Source organism: Theropithecus gelada, chromosome 5, assembly GCF_003255815.1.
Source record: "Theropithecus gelada isolate Dixy chromosome 5, Tgel_1.0, whole genome shotgun sequence".
Lineage (NCBI taxonomy): Eukaryota > Metazoa > Chordata > Mammalia > Primates > Cercopithecidae > Theropithecus > Theropithecus gelada.
In genome coordinates, this window is record NC_037672.1 from 169,745,769 (window position 1) to 169,764,049 (window position 18,281).

At 39.8% G+C, this 18,281-nt stretch overlaps 1 protein-coding gene across 3 annotated transcripts in view; it reads left to right on the forward strand.

Moving 5' to 3' along the window:
* The window catches only part of GALNTL6 (polypeptide N-acetylgalactosaminyltransferase like 6), a 1,222,748-nt gene that overhangs the window by 1,126,270 nt on the left and 78,197 nt on the right, over window positions 1-18,281 (forward strand). For all 3 annotated transcript variants that reach the window (XM_025385422.1, XM_025385423.1, XM_025385424.1), the window contains one exon: window positions 14,942-15,163. In XM_025385422.1, the coding sequence (XP_025241207.1) occupies window positions 14,942-15,163 (222 nt within the window). The remainder of the gene's footprint in view (window positions 1-14,941; window positions 15,164-18,281) is intronic.

The window sequence follows — 18,281 nt, forward strand, 5'->3', positions numbered from 1 at the left end:
ACACTTTGAATGGAAATGCAGGCTGAGTATCCCTCATCTGAAATGCTTAGGACCAGGAGTGTTTCAGATTTTCAGATTTTTTTTCCAGATTTTCAGATTTTTTCCAGATTTTGGGATATTTACATACACATAATGAGATATCTTGGGGATGAGACCCAAGTCTAAACACAAAATTCACTTATGTTTCATATACACCTTATATACATGGCCTGAAGGTAATTTTATACAATATTTTTAATAATTTTGTGCATGAAACCAAATTCGTGTTAGTACTTATGTGTCGAATTTTCTACTTTTGGCACCACGTTAGCACTCAAAGAGTTTTGGATTTTGGAGCATTTTGTATTTTGTATTTTCAGATTACAGATGCCAACCTGTAGTCACATTCCTCCTTTCCCTAACTAAATTAAAAATTTAATTAGACACTAATAACATATTCCTCTAAGTAGCTGTCGAAATACACTATTCGAAGGGAAAAAGCAGTCACAAAATTATAAAGTAATTAAAGAACTGCATTTGGGTAAGGAAATATGGTTTGATTTAGTCATAAGACTTAAGACATATGAATCAGAAAACAAGAGTTCACAGGAAAGTAAATGATGGAGCAATTTAGAGTACATGTCACCAATCGGCCGAGTAGATATAATAAATCATAGCAGTTTAAAATATCCTAAAGATAATGATGCTCTCTCCTGTATCCACTTTCATTCACTCATATGCTCCCCCGCTAGTGCTCTGAAAAGAACCATTCACTTCCAAGACAATGTGTGTGTGTGCTTGGTTTGTGGTCTAAAGTAGAGTGTAAAAGCTTCTGGGAGAATGTTTTGCTCATCCAAAGGGACCTATTTTCAAAAAATAAAACCGTTCATATATTTTCAAGAAAGAAGTTAAGTACTATTTCAAGGATTGTCAAACACAGAGAAACTGGGGTTGGCACATAAAACTTCCAGGAAAAAGTGAATACTTATTTAAATGAGAAAAGTCCATAATTCTGAATTTTAATCTTTTCCACTCAAATGTTACTTCAGGGCTCATTTTTATTTTTTTTTTCTAAACCGCTAGAGCAATCAGAAAGTCATAAATATTGAAGCTTGACTGTCACTCTGAGGAACATTTTATGGTTTTTTTAAGTTTAAAAAAAGTACATTAAAATGAAAAACAATTCTGATATTTTGTGGGGGCACCTCAACTACCTTGCTACACACTACATTATTACTATATCATCAAAAATGAGGAGAGACTTCATCTATGCTTCAAATGCAGGGCCACGTCTACTCAATTGGGATTTTAATCTTGCAACCTCGTCAGGAAATGGAGACAAAGGTGGAGACTTGACTCCAAAGGCTTGTTTTCTTACTCTACAAAGCTCGTTTAATCCTTCAAAAATGTGCACTTTTCACATTGATGATTCCAAAAGACTTCCCAAATATTTAAACACACACATAGACACACAAATGTCTGCACATCCTTAAGCAGCCTGCTGGTTGGTGTATACTATAGAAATGTGTTTGTAAAATTAGTTCTTCAGTACCTTCTATTTGCCTGGCATTCGAATCTGGTTGGAAGAGACAAGATATCCATATACGAAACCATTAGAGGACAGTACAAGACAAGTAATTGCTTAAATGTATCATAAGGATATGTATAGGTATAGGGAAGAGGAGGAAGTAGCGCCCTAGCTGTGACCTTCTTCAGTCCTCTCAAATTAAAGGACTTGAAAGAGGACCTTCAAGAATATGTCCACTGAATTAACAAGTTTCATATAACAGTGGTTTCCAAACTCAGGATTAATGATGAGAGCCAATTCATGGCTAACATTTCACCCTGCCTCAGTGAACTAAGAAAAATAATAATCCCAAAGCTAAACCTGTTCAACTTAATAACATCTTTTTATGCAGAAACTATAAGCTTTTTTTTCATTGAAAAAGATAGAATGCAAGATAGTAAATTTTTGTTAGTGCCCTTATTTGGCAAAAACAAAAATTAACATCACTTTTTCATTTCCCACAAAATGTAAAAACCTAGGACACCGTAACTTACACTTCAGCTTCATCTGGGAATCAGAGTATTCACTTGTCTTTAATAAACCTAGACAGTTTTACTGAGTCAGCTTGGGGTCTAATGTCAGTATACTGGGACACAGTTGTGGTGTCTTGCCACCAGGAACAAACAGCAAGTCCTTGAGGGAAGGGATGCTCATGTCTAGAGTTGCAGGGAGACTAGAAAGACAGCTGCACTGTGGTGACAATCATTCCTTCTTTGGAATGGTGCTGGCCATCCTTCATCACAGAAGTGTGAGCAGCTCCTCAGCAAAAGGCCACTGAGTGTCGCTTTGCACAGCCCGAGGAGGCTGAGTGGCAAATAGGTGGAAGAATCTCAAAGAAAAGATTCTTCTCTTCATTCCAACTCTCACCACTCCTATTCAACATAGTATTGGAAGTTCTGGTCAGGGCAATCAGGCAAGAGAAAGAAATAAAGAGTATTCAAATAGGAAAAGAGGAAATCAAATTGTCTCTGTTTGCAGATTACATGATTGTATATTTAGAAAACCCCATTGTCTCAGCCCAAAATCTCCTTAAGCTGATAAGCAACTTCAGCAAAGTCTCAGGATACAAAATCAATGTACAAAAATCACAAGCATCCTTATACACCAATAACAGACAGAGAGCCAAATTATGAGTGAACTCCCATTCACAATTGCTACAAAGAGAATGGCGTGAACCCGGGGGGCGGAGCTTGCAGTGAGCCGAGATTGCGCCACTACACTCCAGCCTGGGGCACAGAGCAAGACTCCGTCTCAAAAAAAAAAAAAAAATTCCTAGGAATCCAACTTACAAGGGATATGAAGGACCTCTTCAAGGAGAACTGTAAGAACCATTCAAGAACATGGGAGACTAAATTTTTTTCTAGTTTCAGGATAGGAGCTAAAACTGAAGTCAAATCTCATAAAAGCCAAATTGTACAGGCTGCTTCCCGGGTCCTGAAAATGTTAACTTAGAGTAAAAGGGATACAGGTTAAATGGTAAAGGAGTAGAGCTGGGGCTATGAACCGAGGTCTGTCTGGTCGAGGTTCATGCTCCTTACCGTAATGTTCCTCCCATCTTGAGATAGACTGGAGCAGCCTGGGCATCTCTGGCAGGAAACCAGTTTAGCAAAGTACTAAGTAGACAAGGGCAGGCAGAGTTACGGAGGGTGTGCGTGGCACCTGTGGAGTTAACCTTGGAAGACCCTGGATGCAGATCACAGTGTTGACCTTTGCTCCTTGATTATAGGGTCTTAAACAGGAAGTGTCAGGATAAAAATAGAAGAGATAAAATAGAAACCAACAAATAATTATCAAAATGGAGAAAATCTAAAGAAAGTCTAAAGAAGTTAACATTTCGAATGCAAGGAGCATTTGTAAAAAAAAAAATTCATAAAAGATTTTTATTGATTTGTTACACTGTGCACGGAGGTGGGGCTCACATGTGACTATGAGCTTTCCATCTCAGCATCCCAGAGAAAATAGTATCAGTACAAAAACAGGGAAGGGAGGAAGAGGAAAGGGGAAGAGACTGAGATTGGTTTTAGATAAGGTTAAGTGACAGCCTGGGACAGTCTGTGACAGCCAGATCTGGGGAGATACCCACAGATTTTCCATCCAGAATTCTGAGAGCACACAAAAACTTTTGACAGATTTTCTTTGGCAAATAAATGTTTACTTCTGAAAAAAAAAAATAATGCTTACTGTGCCAGTCACTGTGCTAGGCCCTGGAAGTTCAAGTGACAAACAAGTCAAACACAAATCTCAACTCCTCTTAATAAATGGCCTTGACAGTAACATAGAATCCACACCATGCAGCAGTAATCCATATATTCCAAAGCCAGAATATCATGAGGATGAGGAAAAGGTTAAATGAAAATAATAAAGCTCATTATGGAATGAAATCTGCATCTTATATAGTCCACTTATTTGGAAACTGTTTTTTAATAGACTGTCATATTATAATTGAGATTACGATTTAACAAAAGAGAAATATATGCCCTATATAGCATTATTTTATATATATAGCGATATATATTTGATATTAACAAATTATGTTTAATGACCCAATAGGCTAATCTACATACAAGTTACAAATGTTTTTGACTTTATGCATTTACCTAGGGTTTCTTAGCAAAGTGTAATGACCTTTGACGATTTCCTATGGTTATTATACTTCACAGGCACAAAGTTCTAAGTCTGAGGTCTGAGGGAGAATGGTGGTTGTGCTTCTGTCAGCTGTGAAATGACTTCTTCCTATACTTCCCAAGATGCCTTCCTTCCTTTCTGTGCCATCTCCCTGGTGACATCCAGCTCTGCTGATTCCACAGATTATCTCAGACTCTTGAAAACGATGGAGGTTGGAGGCATAGAGAAAGGGAGGAGGAGGGGAGTGAGCAGGGCTTCAATGTAAAAGCCAGACCACCCCAAGTCGATTAATAAATGCTTCTTCATTGTTGACCATGGTGTCAGTTTTCCCATCTGAAATAGCTGAAATAAAAGAGCACGATGTCAGGCAAACGCAGCTCACCCTTGTTTATGTCAGAAAAATATATCAATCGAGGAAAAGCATTAACAAAACCAAAATGACTAGTTTGATATCTGAAAATAAAATCACCAACAAGATTAGAAGTTATGGTGATGAATGGGAAATCTATACTCCCTCAAATTGACCTTTCTCTCCCGATGACTGTAAATCACTGTACTCTCTTAAAGCTGCCCAGCAAATAAGAGCTTGTAGCACGATAACCTCGTACACCAACAGCAGTAGCACTTCTCTCTCCTGCTCTTAATACTGCAGGGTTCAGATGCTTTATTTGAAACCATCATTGAGTTCAGGGTCATGGTGGCCTATCATGGGTTTTCTCCCAAAAAGCAGGAAATGATGGATCTTCCCTCAAGACTCAGCCCTCATAAATGGCTAGGATTTTGTTACAGAGGCAGTTCTTCTGAAAACAATAACTTTCTCTAATTCTTCCATACAATATAACCTAAAGAGCAATAAGGCTGTCTAATACTTTTGCTCAAAACTAAAGATGATTCACATACTGAAATTATATGTTTGCTTCTCTCCTGACTTGGCTACAGTTTAAAATATAATACCTCAGGACAGGCATAGTGGCCCATGCCTGTAATCTCAGTGCCTCAAGAGGCTGATGCAGGAGGATCACTTGAGGTCAGGAACTTGAGAACAGGCTGGGCAACATAGCAAGGCCCCCCGCCAAAAAAAGTGTTTTTTTGTAAAGTTACCTGGGGGTAGTGGCATGTGCCTGTAGTCCCAGCTACTTGAGAGGCTGAAGTGGGAGGATTGCTTGAGCCCAGGAAGTTAAGTCTGCAGTGAGCCATGATCAAGCCACTGCCCTCCAGCCTGGGTGACAATATGAGACCCTGTATCAAAAATAAAACAAAACAACGCTATAGCACCATTTATTTTAACAACAGTTTGTTTGAATGCTTGCTGTGGATGTTCTTGTGAGGGAACCAAATTCTTGATAATCTCTTTGGGTGATGAACAGAAAATGCTGGTTGTGATTTATAAAAAATATCAAATGGATTAATGATAATCATCTAGAAATAAGGTCATACTTCATTTTATACCTAAGTTGTGATGACATGAGGCACCATTGGCTTGATCACCAGGAAGAACACCATTCAGATTATCCTCCAACCATCTATAGACATCCCCAAAAGCCTCCATCGCATATCCTTGTGCACCCACTTGTCAGAAGCATACCCACACTGCACCGCCCCGGATTTGCTTCTTTTGTTTCTGTTTTCACTTGCCTCTGTCTCCTGCCCATGAAGTTGCAGGTGAAGTCACACCTCTACAATGCTGAGTCTGGAGGAACTAAGACTTCAGTCATTAAAGTGCCAGAACTTCTCTGGGTCCTGGGTAGACTAAGTCAGGATGGCTGTCTCCTACCTGTGGGCCATGCATACTTACTTGGACACAAATGACCTGTGTTTCTATGGTCTCTCTTCAACAGTTCTAACTTCTGATTATCTCCACTTTTCCAGGGTTTCAAAAAATCAATCACGTAAAATTATTCCAACATATTCTGGCCCTCAAACCCAGCCAAAACAAACAAGTACAATCTTAAGGGATATATATGCATAATACATAAAGAATTCTCAAATTTTAATAATAAGAAAAACAGCCCAATTTTTAAAATGGGTAAGCAATTTGAAAGACATTTTACTAAAGAAGATATCCAGGTGGCAAATAAGGATATGAAAAAATGATTAACATCATTAGTCATTAGGAAAATATAAATTAAACCACAATGAGATATACTACATGCTTTTATAATGGCCAAAATTAAAAAGACTGACCACACCAATTGTGTTGGAGTAACTTGAGATCTCATACAATGCTAATGGGATTGTAAAATGGTACCACCACTTTGGGAAACAATTCAGAAGTTTCTTTAGAAGTTAGACACATATCTAGAGTACAACCTAGCCATTCCACTTCAATATTTTTATCCAGCAGAAATGAAGGCAAATGTCCATAAAATACTTCTACAAGACTGTTCATACAGCTTTAATTGTAAAAGCCCCAAACTGGAAACAACCCAAGTGTTCATCAACAGGTAAATGGATAAACAAATTGTAGTTTTTTCATGTGATAGAATACAGTAAGAATGGGCTGGGCATGGTGGCTCGTGCCTATAATCCCAGCACTTTGGGAGGCTGAGACAGGCGGATCAACTGAGGTCAGGAGTTCAAGACCAGCCTGACCAACATGGTGAAACCCCGTCTCTACTAAAAAAATACAAAATTAGCCAGGTCTGGTGGCGTACACCTGTAATCCCAGCTACTTGGGAGGCTGAGGCAGGAGAATCACTTGAACCCAGGAGGTGGAGGTTGCGGTGAGCTGAGATCACGCATTGCACTCCAGCCTGGGCAAAAAGAGTGAAATTCCATCTCAAAAAAAAAAGAATACGATAAGAATGAATACATGCAGCTGCAGCTACATGGATAAAGATAAAAATACTTATACTAAGTGAAAGAAGCCAGACAAAAAGAGCACATAATGTATGATTCTATTTATATAAAATTCTAAAAAATACAAATTAAACTATAGTGAAAAAAAAGTACATCAGTGGTTGTCTGGGGACATAGAAATGCCACAGAAAGGAGATCGGGAAAAGGATTTCAAAGAGGCATGAAGAAACCTTTGCCGGTGATGGATATGTTCCCTGATCTTGATAGTGGTGATGATTCTACTAATATAGTATATACATGTGTCAACATATACCAAACTATTCACTTTAAATATGAGCGGTTTTCTTGTAAATCAACTATTCCTCAATAAAGCTGATTTTAAAATTAGGCTTACCAGCATTTTTTAAGACACACTGTTAGCTCATTTGGGGTTTTCGCTTGTTTGTTTGTTTGTTTGTCTTATATCTAAAGGCTACATTAAATGTCATCATAAACACCACCATAGATATCCAAAGTTTTTGGGCAAAAATACGATAGAGATATAAAATCAAAGAGAAAGCTAATGCTTGTTCATGACAGCCCAAAGAAGATAACTGCCTACAAACAGCTCACACAGCCTTGGGGAAGAAGGAAAAGGAAATTGCCTGTCAGAGAATCTCCCTTTGTAGGACTAGATTAGCCTCCTCTCCTTATGCTGAAAGTTTCCCACTGACTTCAAAGAAGTGCTCAGATCAGAGAAAAGTGGAGCTAGGCTGAATAATTGTAGTGAGGTTGGGGCTGTCTTAGAGATTCTCTTTTGAGCTGTACCCATGATGACATTATCATATTATCAATGATAAAGGAGCTGTGGGGTGGGACTACTGAGCCACAAAGGCACTCTTAAGCATCAAAGAGGAGACAAGAAATACATTCAAATAAAAGCAGAAATTTAAAATCACGGGATATGGATACACCTTGCTGTAGGAGTGACTGTGACAAATTAGAAACTGTTTCTGTGTGGGACTGGCTTTTCCAGTTTCAGGGAAAAAAACCTGTGTGTGTGTGTGTGTGTGTGTGTGTGTGTGTGTGTGTGTGTGTGTGTGTTGTCANTGTGTGTGTGTGTGTGTGTGTGTGTGTGTGTGTGTGTGTGTGTGTGTGTCAAGAAAGAGGATTCACTGTAACACAATCCACCATAATACAATAGCTTAATATTGACACAAGCACAATTTGCGAAGCAGGATCTTGCCAGTACACATATAATAATCACATTTTGCACCAAGAAATAGGAACACTCTACTGAGGTAAGATGGCCCAAATAATACAGATACAGTTGACTCCCAAATAATGCACTGAGAAACTGGACAGGGATTGAATAGTCTAGCAGTAAGATCTAAAATGTTGCTGGTAAAAATAATAATAATTAGTGGGTAGATTTATGCAGTTTCATGAACCAGCAGGAAAAGTTAAACTATCTATTTTCCTCATGCTGTACACTAACAGTGATCAGTCAAGCTGGAAATAATGTTTTTATGAACTGAGCTAGAAATGTCATTTAATGTTCCTGGTAAAATATCAATTCAAAGACTTGATGAGTATTAGAATTATGGAAAGATTTAGTGTTGGATAGTACAAAGAAAACAAGACTTGAATTCTAAAGACCTCTAATATAAGGCTGAATGTGTTAATAAATATTTGAGCAACATAGAAAGGACAGATTAATACCAGTTTGGGTTGAAGAGAGGAACATATGTGATAGACAAAGAACCACAGACAGGTGACATAAAAGTAGAGAACACTGTTAACATCTTGTACATAGAAGATGCTCTGAACAACAGTTTTTATTTCATTTATCATTCAAGAAGATGAAGGTCTGCAGATTTTTAAAGTAGAAGAATCCTTCATTGGCTTTCTACAGCAAAAAGTAAATATATTCCTCAGCTCTAGTAGCTATCTTTATCAGTCTCTTATATGAGTCCCATGCTGGGTACATCCGCAGCATATGAAAACCTCTTGGATCCAACCTGAATGGGTTTGGGTCCTCTCACTTTCCCTTGTCCACACTAAACGTGGGGCCTAGATGAAAGCCAACTCAGATGTACAGAAACAGAAAGCCTTCACCTACTTATTTTCACACTGAGGTTAGCATTAAGCCCTAAACAGTTCGTTCTGGCCATGCTGAGCCTCACCTCTAGCTACCAATTAGTCCTGCTGTTTCCTTAAATTCTGTGACTGCTGCCCTGTTTGCTTCACAGATAGAGGGCCAGCAGGATCCCACCTCTAGGAAACAAAAAGCAGTGGGATTGTGTGTTTATATTGTATCAGCTGTGTGTTATGGCAGGCTTCTCTGCAAAGAACTGCTTGAAACTCCTCTGGAATAATTTCCACAAAAAAAAACATTCTTTATGTATTGGCAATACCAAGACATGCCAGATTCTGCATAGATGGTCACTCAATGAATTAAAAAACATTCATAGAGCACATGTTATATGCAAATTACATACATCAGGAGTAGGATTGCCATTATTTAGCAAGTAAAAATACAGCATGCCTCACTAATTTGAATTTCAGATAAATGACAAATAATTTAGTACTAGTATGTCCCATATGACATTAATAATACAAGTATTAATTATATTTACAAATTGATATGGTTTGTCTGTGTCCCCACAAATATTTCATCTTGAGTTGTAGCTCCCATAATTCCCACGTGTGGGAAGGAGCCAGTGGGAGATAATTGAATCATGGAAGCAGTTTCCCCCATACTGTTCTCATGGTAGTGATTAAGTCTCATGAGATCTGATGGTTTTATAAGGGAAAACCCCTTTCACTTGGCATTCTGAGTGTCTCTTGCCACTGCCATGTAAGACATGCCTTTCACCTTCCACCATGATTGTGAGGCCTCCCCAGGCATATGTAACTATGAGTACATTAACCTCTTTTTCTTTATAAGGTATCCAGTCTTGGGTATGTCTTTATCAGCAGCGCGAAATAGACTAATACACAAATTATTTGTTGTTTATCTGAAATTCAGTTTTAACTATGTGCCACATATTTTATCTGGCAAGTCTAACTGAAAGGAAAAAGAAAAGCGTTTCAAAGAGTGGGTGGGATCAGACAAATAGGAGAGAACACTGAGTCAGGAGAACCTGTACAGACAGACAAGTGCAGGGAGTAGTTGCATTTTTTCAGAGATGATGAACAGAACAGTTTACATAAGCAGAGCTTGTATGTAGGAGAATAAAATTTAAGATACCCATTAGGGACCTACTGTGGAATGTCTGAAACAGTGGGCAACCTGTATCTAACAAAAAATTGGAGGTGGGGTGTTATCCAAGGGCCAGTTGTTTAATTTCTTTTTGGAGAATTATCCTGCTCAGCAATCCATTTTGGTTATGGAAAGGTAGCCAACATGGTTTGGCCAGGATAAGCAAGGACAAACAATGAGGAAGATGAGTTGCCAGGCATGAAAAGGAAGAAGAAATTGTAACATTCTGGTACAGCCCTACAAAAGAGACATAAGAGAGATTTTTGAGTTGGGCAGAACCATGGCAGGAAGCTAAAAGACAGAAGGAGGAAATTTTAGCCAGGACGAAATTCCCTTTAGCAGCCAAAGAAAAAGAATCCAAGGGGTCAAATACTTCATCTTGCATCATCATCTGTGCTGTTTTGTTATCTAAGTCTCTGCTACTGCCCGAAAATCTTCAGTAAAAGTTATGCCCAGTTGATGTACCGAGAGACATTTGAGAGGTGAGGGAAAATACCTGTGCACCCCATTCAAGTCTCTGCAGGACAAAAGNTTTGAGAGGTGAGGGAAAATACCTGTGCACCCCATTCAAGTCTCTGCAGGACAAAAGGTAGACAGCAAGCTGGGGGCAAGATGCCAGAAGGAGAGAAGGATCACAAACAGAAAATCGAAGAGAAGGATGAACGTGTGAACACCCCTGGGAATCCACAGAAATCTTCAGGAGGACAGGGACATGCAACTTGAGGTTAAAGTACTTTTATTTAAACCTTAAAAAACTAGAACTCCAGCTAACACCTGGCTCTGTGTATATAAGGCAACCTCTAGAGATGCAACATCTAATAGTTCAAGAGTAAATAATTACATGTATAGATCTCCTGGCATTCATGCTTGACTCTTTCTTTCTCCTTGATAACTTTTTTTTTTTTGGACATCTTAGCAGGTCCACCAATGTTCATTCAATCTCAGAGAAAGATAGGACTACTCAGATTGATTTATTTTCTCTTTTACCATCTCTGGCACAAGCTGTTATTGGATGTTTCCACATTTCATGATTCTGCACATGTTTACACAGCTGTAAGTGTTTAAGTGAGAAATACTGCTTTGCTCCTACTCCACCATCTCTGTGTATGTGAATGTGTGGTATGCATGCTCCTACATAAATACCCCAATGAACTCCAATGAGTATATGATTGTACTATTTCCTGGAGTGGGTCAATTTACTCTACAATCTATAAAAGACCAATGAAACTCTCTTTTGGCACTGTTTGCAATATCTCTCAGCTGTGGTACCAACGTTTTCCCCAAAGTACTTAAGTACTGATTTATGATTCCAGTGACAAACTAACATAATGTTTTATTATTTCCAGAATAAGGACTTCAGAAAGATTTTATTTGGCCAGCCACCTGGATAGTTGAGAAGTCAGGGCTATTCCTTGAATGTAATAATTGACACTTTAGAAAGTTTCTCTCCTGATAGTAAATTCCAGAGAACAGAGCATCTATAATCCAAAATGGAGTGTTGGAGAAATCAGCATACCTAGTCTTTCAACTTGAAAAGGACACGATGATGCAGAGCTACCTGGTTAGTTCCCTTGTTAACTATACTAGAGGCTACTTGGCCTTTAGTGACAGCTTTCCAACACGCTGACTCCTGCCTCTTTTACTTATTGATATTGCCTCTTCTGGTTAGCATTTATCATGATCCTCTGAGCCATTTCCCATTGACTGCACCAGAATTAGTTAGTTCCTCTATGAGTTTTGCAGTAATTGCCATATCTATTTCAAAAACCCAAAGCAACAAAAATTTACCATTTAGCAACAGCACCTGTTTTTAATTGTTCCCATTTCAGTGCTTTTATCAATAGATACATATGCACACTATAAATTTGTTCACATTCATTTCATCATCTGGTCTTTCATTAATTCAATGATTAGCATGCCCAGATGAGCACACACATGTGTCTGGAGCCACACAAGATGCTAGGTCTTTTAAGGCAAAAGTAAATAGATCTATCCCTAACTTCATGGCACTTATAGTCTGAAAGTGCTTACTTACCCAACAGAGTCCTTAAGGACAGATCTTTTCTGCAAGCTACCAGAATTTTAAAGGCATATTTTTTCTTAAGAAAGTCACTTTCTCATTATTCCTGGGTCATTTGCTTCTGCTTTTTGCTATTCCCCAACTGTATTCACTTTCACTGATCACAGAGGTGTAAATTGATGAAAATTAAATATTTCCACTTTATTTAATATTGCAGTTTAGGTGAAAAGATGGGAACTACAGCCTAAAATCAATTTTGATTATAAAGTTTTAATATTATCAACTAATTTTTTTTTATTCTAATCCTCATTAAAAAATTTGGCCTGGCCACATGTGGTGGCTCACGACTGTTATCCCAGCACTTTGGCAGGCCAAGGTGGGTCGATCATGAGGTCAGGAGACTGAGACCATCCTGGCTAAACAGTGAAATGCCATCTCTACTAAAAATACAAGAAATTAATCAGGCATGGTAGCACACGCCTGTAGTCCCAGATACTTGGGAGGCTGAGGCAGGAGAATTGCTTGAACCTGGGAGGCAGAAGTTGCAGTCAGCCAGGATCGCACCACGGCACTCCAGCCTGGGCAATAAGTGAGACTCTGTCTCAAAAAAAAAAAAAAAAAGAAAGAAAGAAAAGAAAATGTGACCTGAGGACAAGTAAAATAGAATGCATTTCATACAGAATGTTTGTCAAAATGAAATGAAAATAGTAAGATGATATTACAGACTCACACGGAGGTTTTATGCATGTAGTACACAGTGCCATCCCAGAGCAGGACTCTCAAGACATCATCTGTTTCCTTTCTGGTCCCCAAATGAATCAGGCAATTCCGAATTGGTGGCAAGGGCTAGAATATTACAAAACCATGTTGACTCTGATCATCTATCTGTTAAGGTAAACTGGAGTCCAAGGAGTAGAAAGCATTATGGGCCAGGCAGTGCTGACAGGATGGTAGGGTACACAGCAATGGCAAGTAATAATCTCTCAGGGAACAATTCTCACACTCTCCAGGTCATTTCCCTATCTTCCTATCTATGCACCCAGGCACCTTAGAAAGAAAGGAACCCAGAGGGAACTGAGAAATCAGAGCTTTCTTTGTGGCTCTGTCTCTTTTCTGCATCTTGTTGTGTTAACAGAGCCCTTCCTGGTGCCCACCATCCCCCAAAAGCACCCAAGGAGTGCAGGGAGAATGAAGAGCAGGGACAAGGTCAGACAGGAGAGGCCCGCTGGGAGACACTGAATGCACGGAGTGGGTGGAGCGGAGTAAGAAAATGTACAGTCTCATTAGGAATGAGGTACCAATGATGGTGTCTCCAAATCCAGCAGACCTCTGGGCATAGTTCCAGGCCTGAATTAGGATTTTGTAGCCATTTTCAAGATAAAGCACTTGTCCTAAATATCACTAGCTTTTACTTGAGTCACTTATGTCTGGATCTCATTAAAGTTCCCGGCCATTGCGCTCATTGTATCTTCTAAGCGCAAGTGAGAAACAGGAGCGGGCCAATGCTCACACAAACTGAGCACTTGAAATAAGAACTTGAACAGGACGCAAGAAGCAGAGACTATGGGACACCAGCCTATGAAAATGTGTTGCAGCACATTTAAGCTGGAGGCATCAAAACTGGTATCTTCTACACAAATGCAGTTGTTCTCTCTACTGCTTAGAACCACAGAGCTTGAAGGTACATCAGAGAGCATCTCATCTCAGCTAACGCCTTTCCTAAAGGCCACAGGAACATTCCATTAATGTGTGGTCAGCCCGACACCCAGGCTCTCCAATTTCCAATCCTGCACTCTTTTTACTGCTAATAATAGCTCTACTATTTGTGGTACCTATTATGTGCCAGAGACTTATTCTAAGTGCTTTACAGGTGTGGCCTTACTTAATCCTACAGCCACCCCCGTGACGCAGGTATGTATTACTGTTGCCATTTTCAGGTGAGGAATCTGATGCCCAGCATGGATGAGTAACTTGCTCAATTTCAAAACTGACAAAAGGGCTAAGCTTCCAGCACTGAATCCACATACTCTCCTACACCTAAGATCCATGCTTATTCCCCACGACCGACCTTCTGCTTCCTTTACCCCAGGGACACATCTGTGGAAAAGACTGGCTACTTGGTGCTTCCTTTAGCCCCACTTCATCATGCAGTCAATTACTAAATTCTGATTGGTATCTGTGTTGCACACATAGAACATCAGAACACACAGTTTTAAATGTACTAATGCTCAGTGTTCTCTCTAAAGTTGGGGGGAAAGGATAATAGCTTGTTTGTCCTCATTCTTTCCTAGATTCTTGTTTCTGGAAATGCTTTAAGCAATTTGATGCCTGAGAGGAATCTCATTCTCTCCAATTTCAACACCTTTAGTTTTACGTAAAAAATAAAAAATGTATAATCATGAAATAACAGAGGAAATGAGAAAAGTGATATAATAGTGAGCTGAATCTTTACTGGCTCTGATAAATTAACTACCAAATTGGCAATTGAACGCCATGCCAGAAGCAGAAATGTGTGCGAAGCCACAGGCCAATTGTATCATACCCCTTGCAGTCACGAAAACTCTCATTGTTTGTAAACCACCAACCAGGGCTGCCTGAGGTTGTCCGTTATCTTTTCCTTTTCTTTTTTTAATTTCTGGTGCAACAAAAACCACCTTTTGAATAAATAAGCCAATAAATTACTTTTTTTTTTTTTCCTGCTGCACAGAACCTGAAGCGGGTAGCTGAGACCTGGATGGATGAATTTGCCGAGTACATTTACCAGCGGCGGCCGGAGTACAGGCATCTCTCCACGGGGGACATCTCTGCCCAGAAGGAACTGCGCAAGCAGCTCAAGTGCAAGGACTTCAAATGGTTCATGGCTGCTGTGGCCTGGGACGTGCCTAAATACTACCCTCCAGTGGAGCCCCCGCCTGCTGCCTGGGGGGAGGTGAGGAAAGGTTGCCTGAAACCCGCGCTGACCTGGGAGACTGTGTGCCTCCCCCATAGCCTCAGGTGGTGGGAGGGACTGCTAAAACCTTCACTTTTACCCTGCAGCCAAGTAGCATCCATTTAAATCATCTGAAATACATGAATGTTCACCCTCTTTTTAGCAATTACTAGACTTAGTCTTCAGAGTTGATAGCCTAACCCAGAATTAGTGACCACTGTTGATTCCCCAGATGATTTTTGTTGTTGTTGTTTTTGTTTTTTGAGACAGAGTCTCGCTCTGTCTTCCAGGCTGGAGTGCAATGGCGTGATCTCGGCTCACTGCAACCTCCACCTCCCAGGTTCAAACGATTCTCCTACCCCAGCCTCCTGAGTAGCTGGAATTACAGGTGCACACCACGACGCTCAGCTAATTTTTGTATTTTTAGTAGAGACGGGGTTTTGCCATATTGGCCAGGCTAGTCTCAAACTCCTGACCTCAGGTGATCCTCCTGCCTTGGCCTCCCAAAGTGTTTGGATTATAGGCATGAGCCACCATGCCCGACCATGAATTTTTAAAATACACCTAGAAAATATTTTTCTTTGAGATTAGGGAAATCACCACCGGCTTTTGTAGAGAATTAATGTATCTGTCATACAAGTGCGTAAATATGGGTACCTGATAGACATGATAAAAACCCTCTGTCTTGGTGCACAGCCTTGCTGCTATTGGTATATGCAAGTACAAGGCAGTAAGGGGGCTTGGCTATTTTCCCCTCCAGGCTGTGCTGTGCAGAATCATAAAGAAATGTATTTCTGTAATATACAGAACTGTGACACAGGCAGCCACATTGATTTTTTAAATAAGCACCAGCCTTTCCTCCTCTGAACACTTCTATTCAGTGGAAATAGAGTGGAAAGAGCTGAATAGCCCCAGGTCCCAAATTTAAAGTATCTATCTTTTGGCATAGAAAAGACTATTGCACTGGGTTCGGTTCCATTCAATACTGTTACTATAGCCTTTCTCCATAGAATAGAGTGTACTAAAGCAGGACTAAAAATGGATAGGATGGATTTATCCTAGCCATTCAACCTGCTCTTAGCAGAGGATATCGGGGGAAATGCATCAAGGCTAGATGTTCACACCATCCCACTTCCCCAGTCTTTCAGAAATCAAGAGTTGATTGTCTCGCATTGTGGAGGAGTACCATCAGTGTCTTTGGTTTTATAGTCTCTGAAAGAAGATGCCATTGCCTAGATGGTGTCTGTGGCTGCAGAGTTCTGAGAAAAGGCTACCCCAGAGCATGGTAGGAGAGGCCAGAGGACTCAGGCAGTGTTCCTGGGTGAGCTGTTCCAGATCCCTGTAGAGGATATGTTCAGCAAGTCACAGGTGCACTGCTTGTTGTGTTCAGAGGGTCACTCTTCATACCTGGGACACCCAGGATGAAGGAGAGAGTCAGTCCTGCCACTACACCCTCCAACTCCTCATGGTTTTTGCACGTGTATGTCGTCCTGACATTATCTGCTTAATTCAAGTTAGTAGTTTGGTCTCATCCTTTGCATCTTAAACATTTTATTAAAACTTCCCTAGAATATTAGTAATATTAGCCTGCTTGTATTAATGTAACTGTCTATCACAGACTTAATTCATAGCAGTGGAAATTTGAAGTAGACAGATATCAGAAAGAATTTTCTTATCCTAACGTGTTGGAAGGCATGAGAAGTGAGTTCCTTCTACAGTTTTTTTATATAGATATATAGATATATATATATATATATATATACACACACACACACACACACACACACACACACATATATGGTTCTGCTTGTCATCTTTCTATGATGATTCAAATGCTGTCCTGCCTAGTGACTAAGAAATACACTTGAGGAGCCCACAGTATCATTGTGTGATTCACTACAGAGCTAAAATCTCATCAATCTTTTATCTGCCTTATGTGGAAACATGAATTTTTCTTCCTACTGGTTACTATGTTCTTCAAACTGCAACTGGTCACATTTTTCCCACATTACCTGATTAAACCATAATCTGAATTTATATAGCACCTTTTCTAAATAGACTCACATCTTCCACTGAGGTTCTAGGAAAGGTATAACTTTCCAGGAATAATCAAAATCAGAACCATCTTAAGCCCAAGTAGGCTATGCCAGTGTGTTTATATCTATTACCCTAGATTGCCTCATACTTTTACAACACTTGCCTTATCCCTGGAGACATTTGCATTCATTATTTCTGGCTTAAACAATCAGACGTTGAGAAGATTAGATTTTTTATTTTTCCCCGAGACAAGGATTTGCTCTGTCACACAGGCTGCAGTGCAGTGGCAGGATCATAGCTCACCGCAGCCTCAAACTCTTGGACTCAAGTGATCCTCCCACCTCAGCCTCGTGAGTAACCCAGACTACACATTCATACCACCAGTCCCAGCTAATTTTTGAAATGTTTTGTACAGACAAGGTCTCAATATGTTGCCCATGCTGATGTTGAACTCCTAGCCTCAAGTATTCCTCTTGCCTCAGCCTCCCCAAGTGATGGAATCGCAAGCATGAGCCACCACATCCAGCAACAGAATTTTTTTTTTCTTTTTTAACACAATGGCAAATTTCTTTCCCCCAAAGCCTCAGAACAGTAAACAAATAAAGGTCATATTTAAGTGTAGGAAAGAGGGAAATGGGGACATAATTTATGGGCCAGTTACATTCAGTTGTATTTGTTCAGTGAAGATGTGATGCATAGCAAGAATGAAGACATAGAGGATGGGAGGAAGGCAAGAAGAAAGGAAATCAATAAAAGACAACAGTTTGCACTGTTAAATACTAGTTTTGAAAAGTATCTGATTCTCAGGCAGAGTAGATCTCTGAGAATATAAGTGAAACGTGTACATTTAATGCAGGAGGCAAGTGAAGGATTTGAAATGCAGCTTAATCTAAATGAAATGATGAAAAAAGATTATTTTCTAACTGTAGGTGGGTAATAATATTTTTAAGAGTGGATAGACCAGGCATGGTGGCTCACGCCTGTAATCCTAGCACTTTGGGAGGCCGAGGCGGGTGGATCACCTGAGGTCAGGAGTTCAAGACCAGCCTAGCCATCGTGGTGAAACCCCATCTCTAATGAA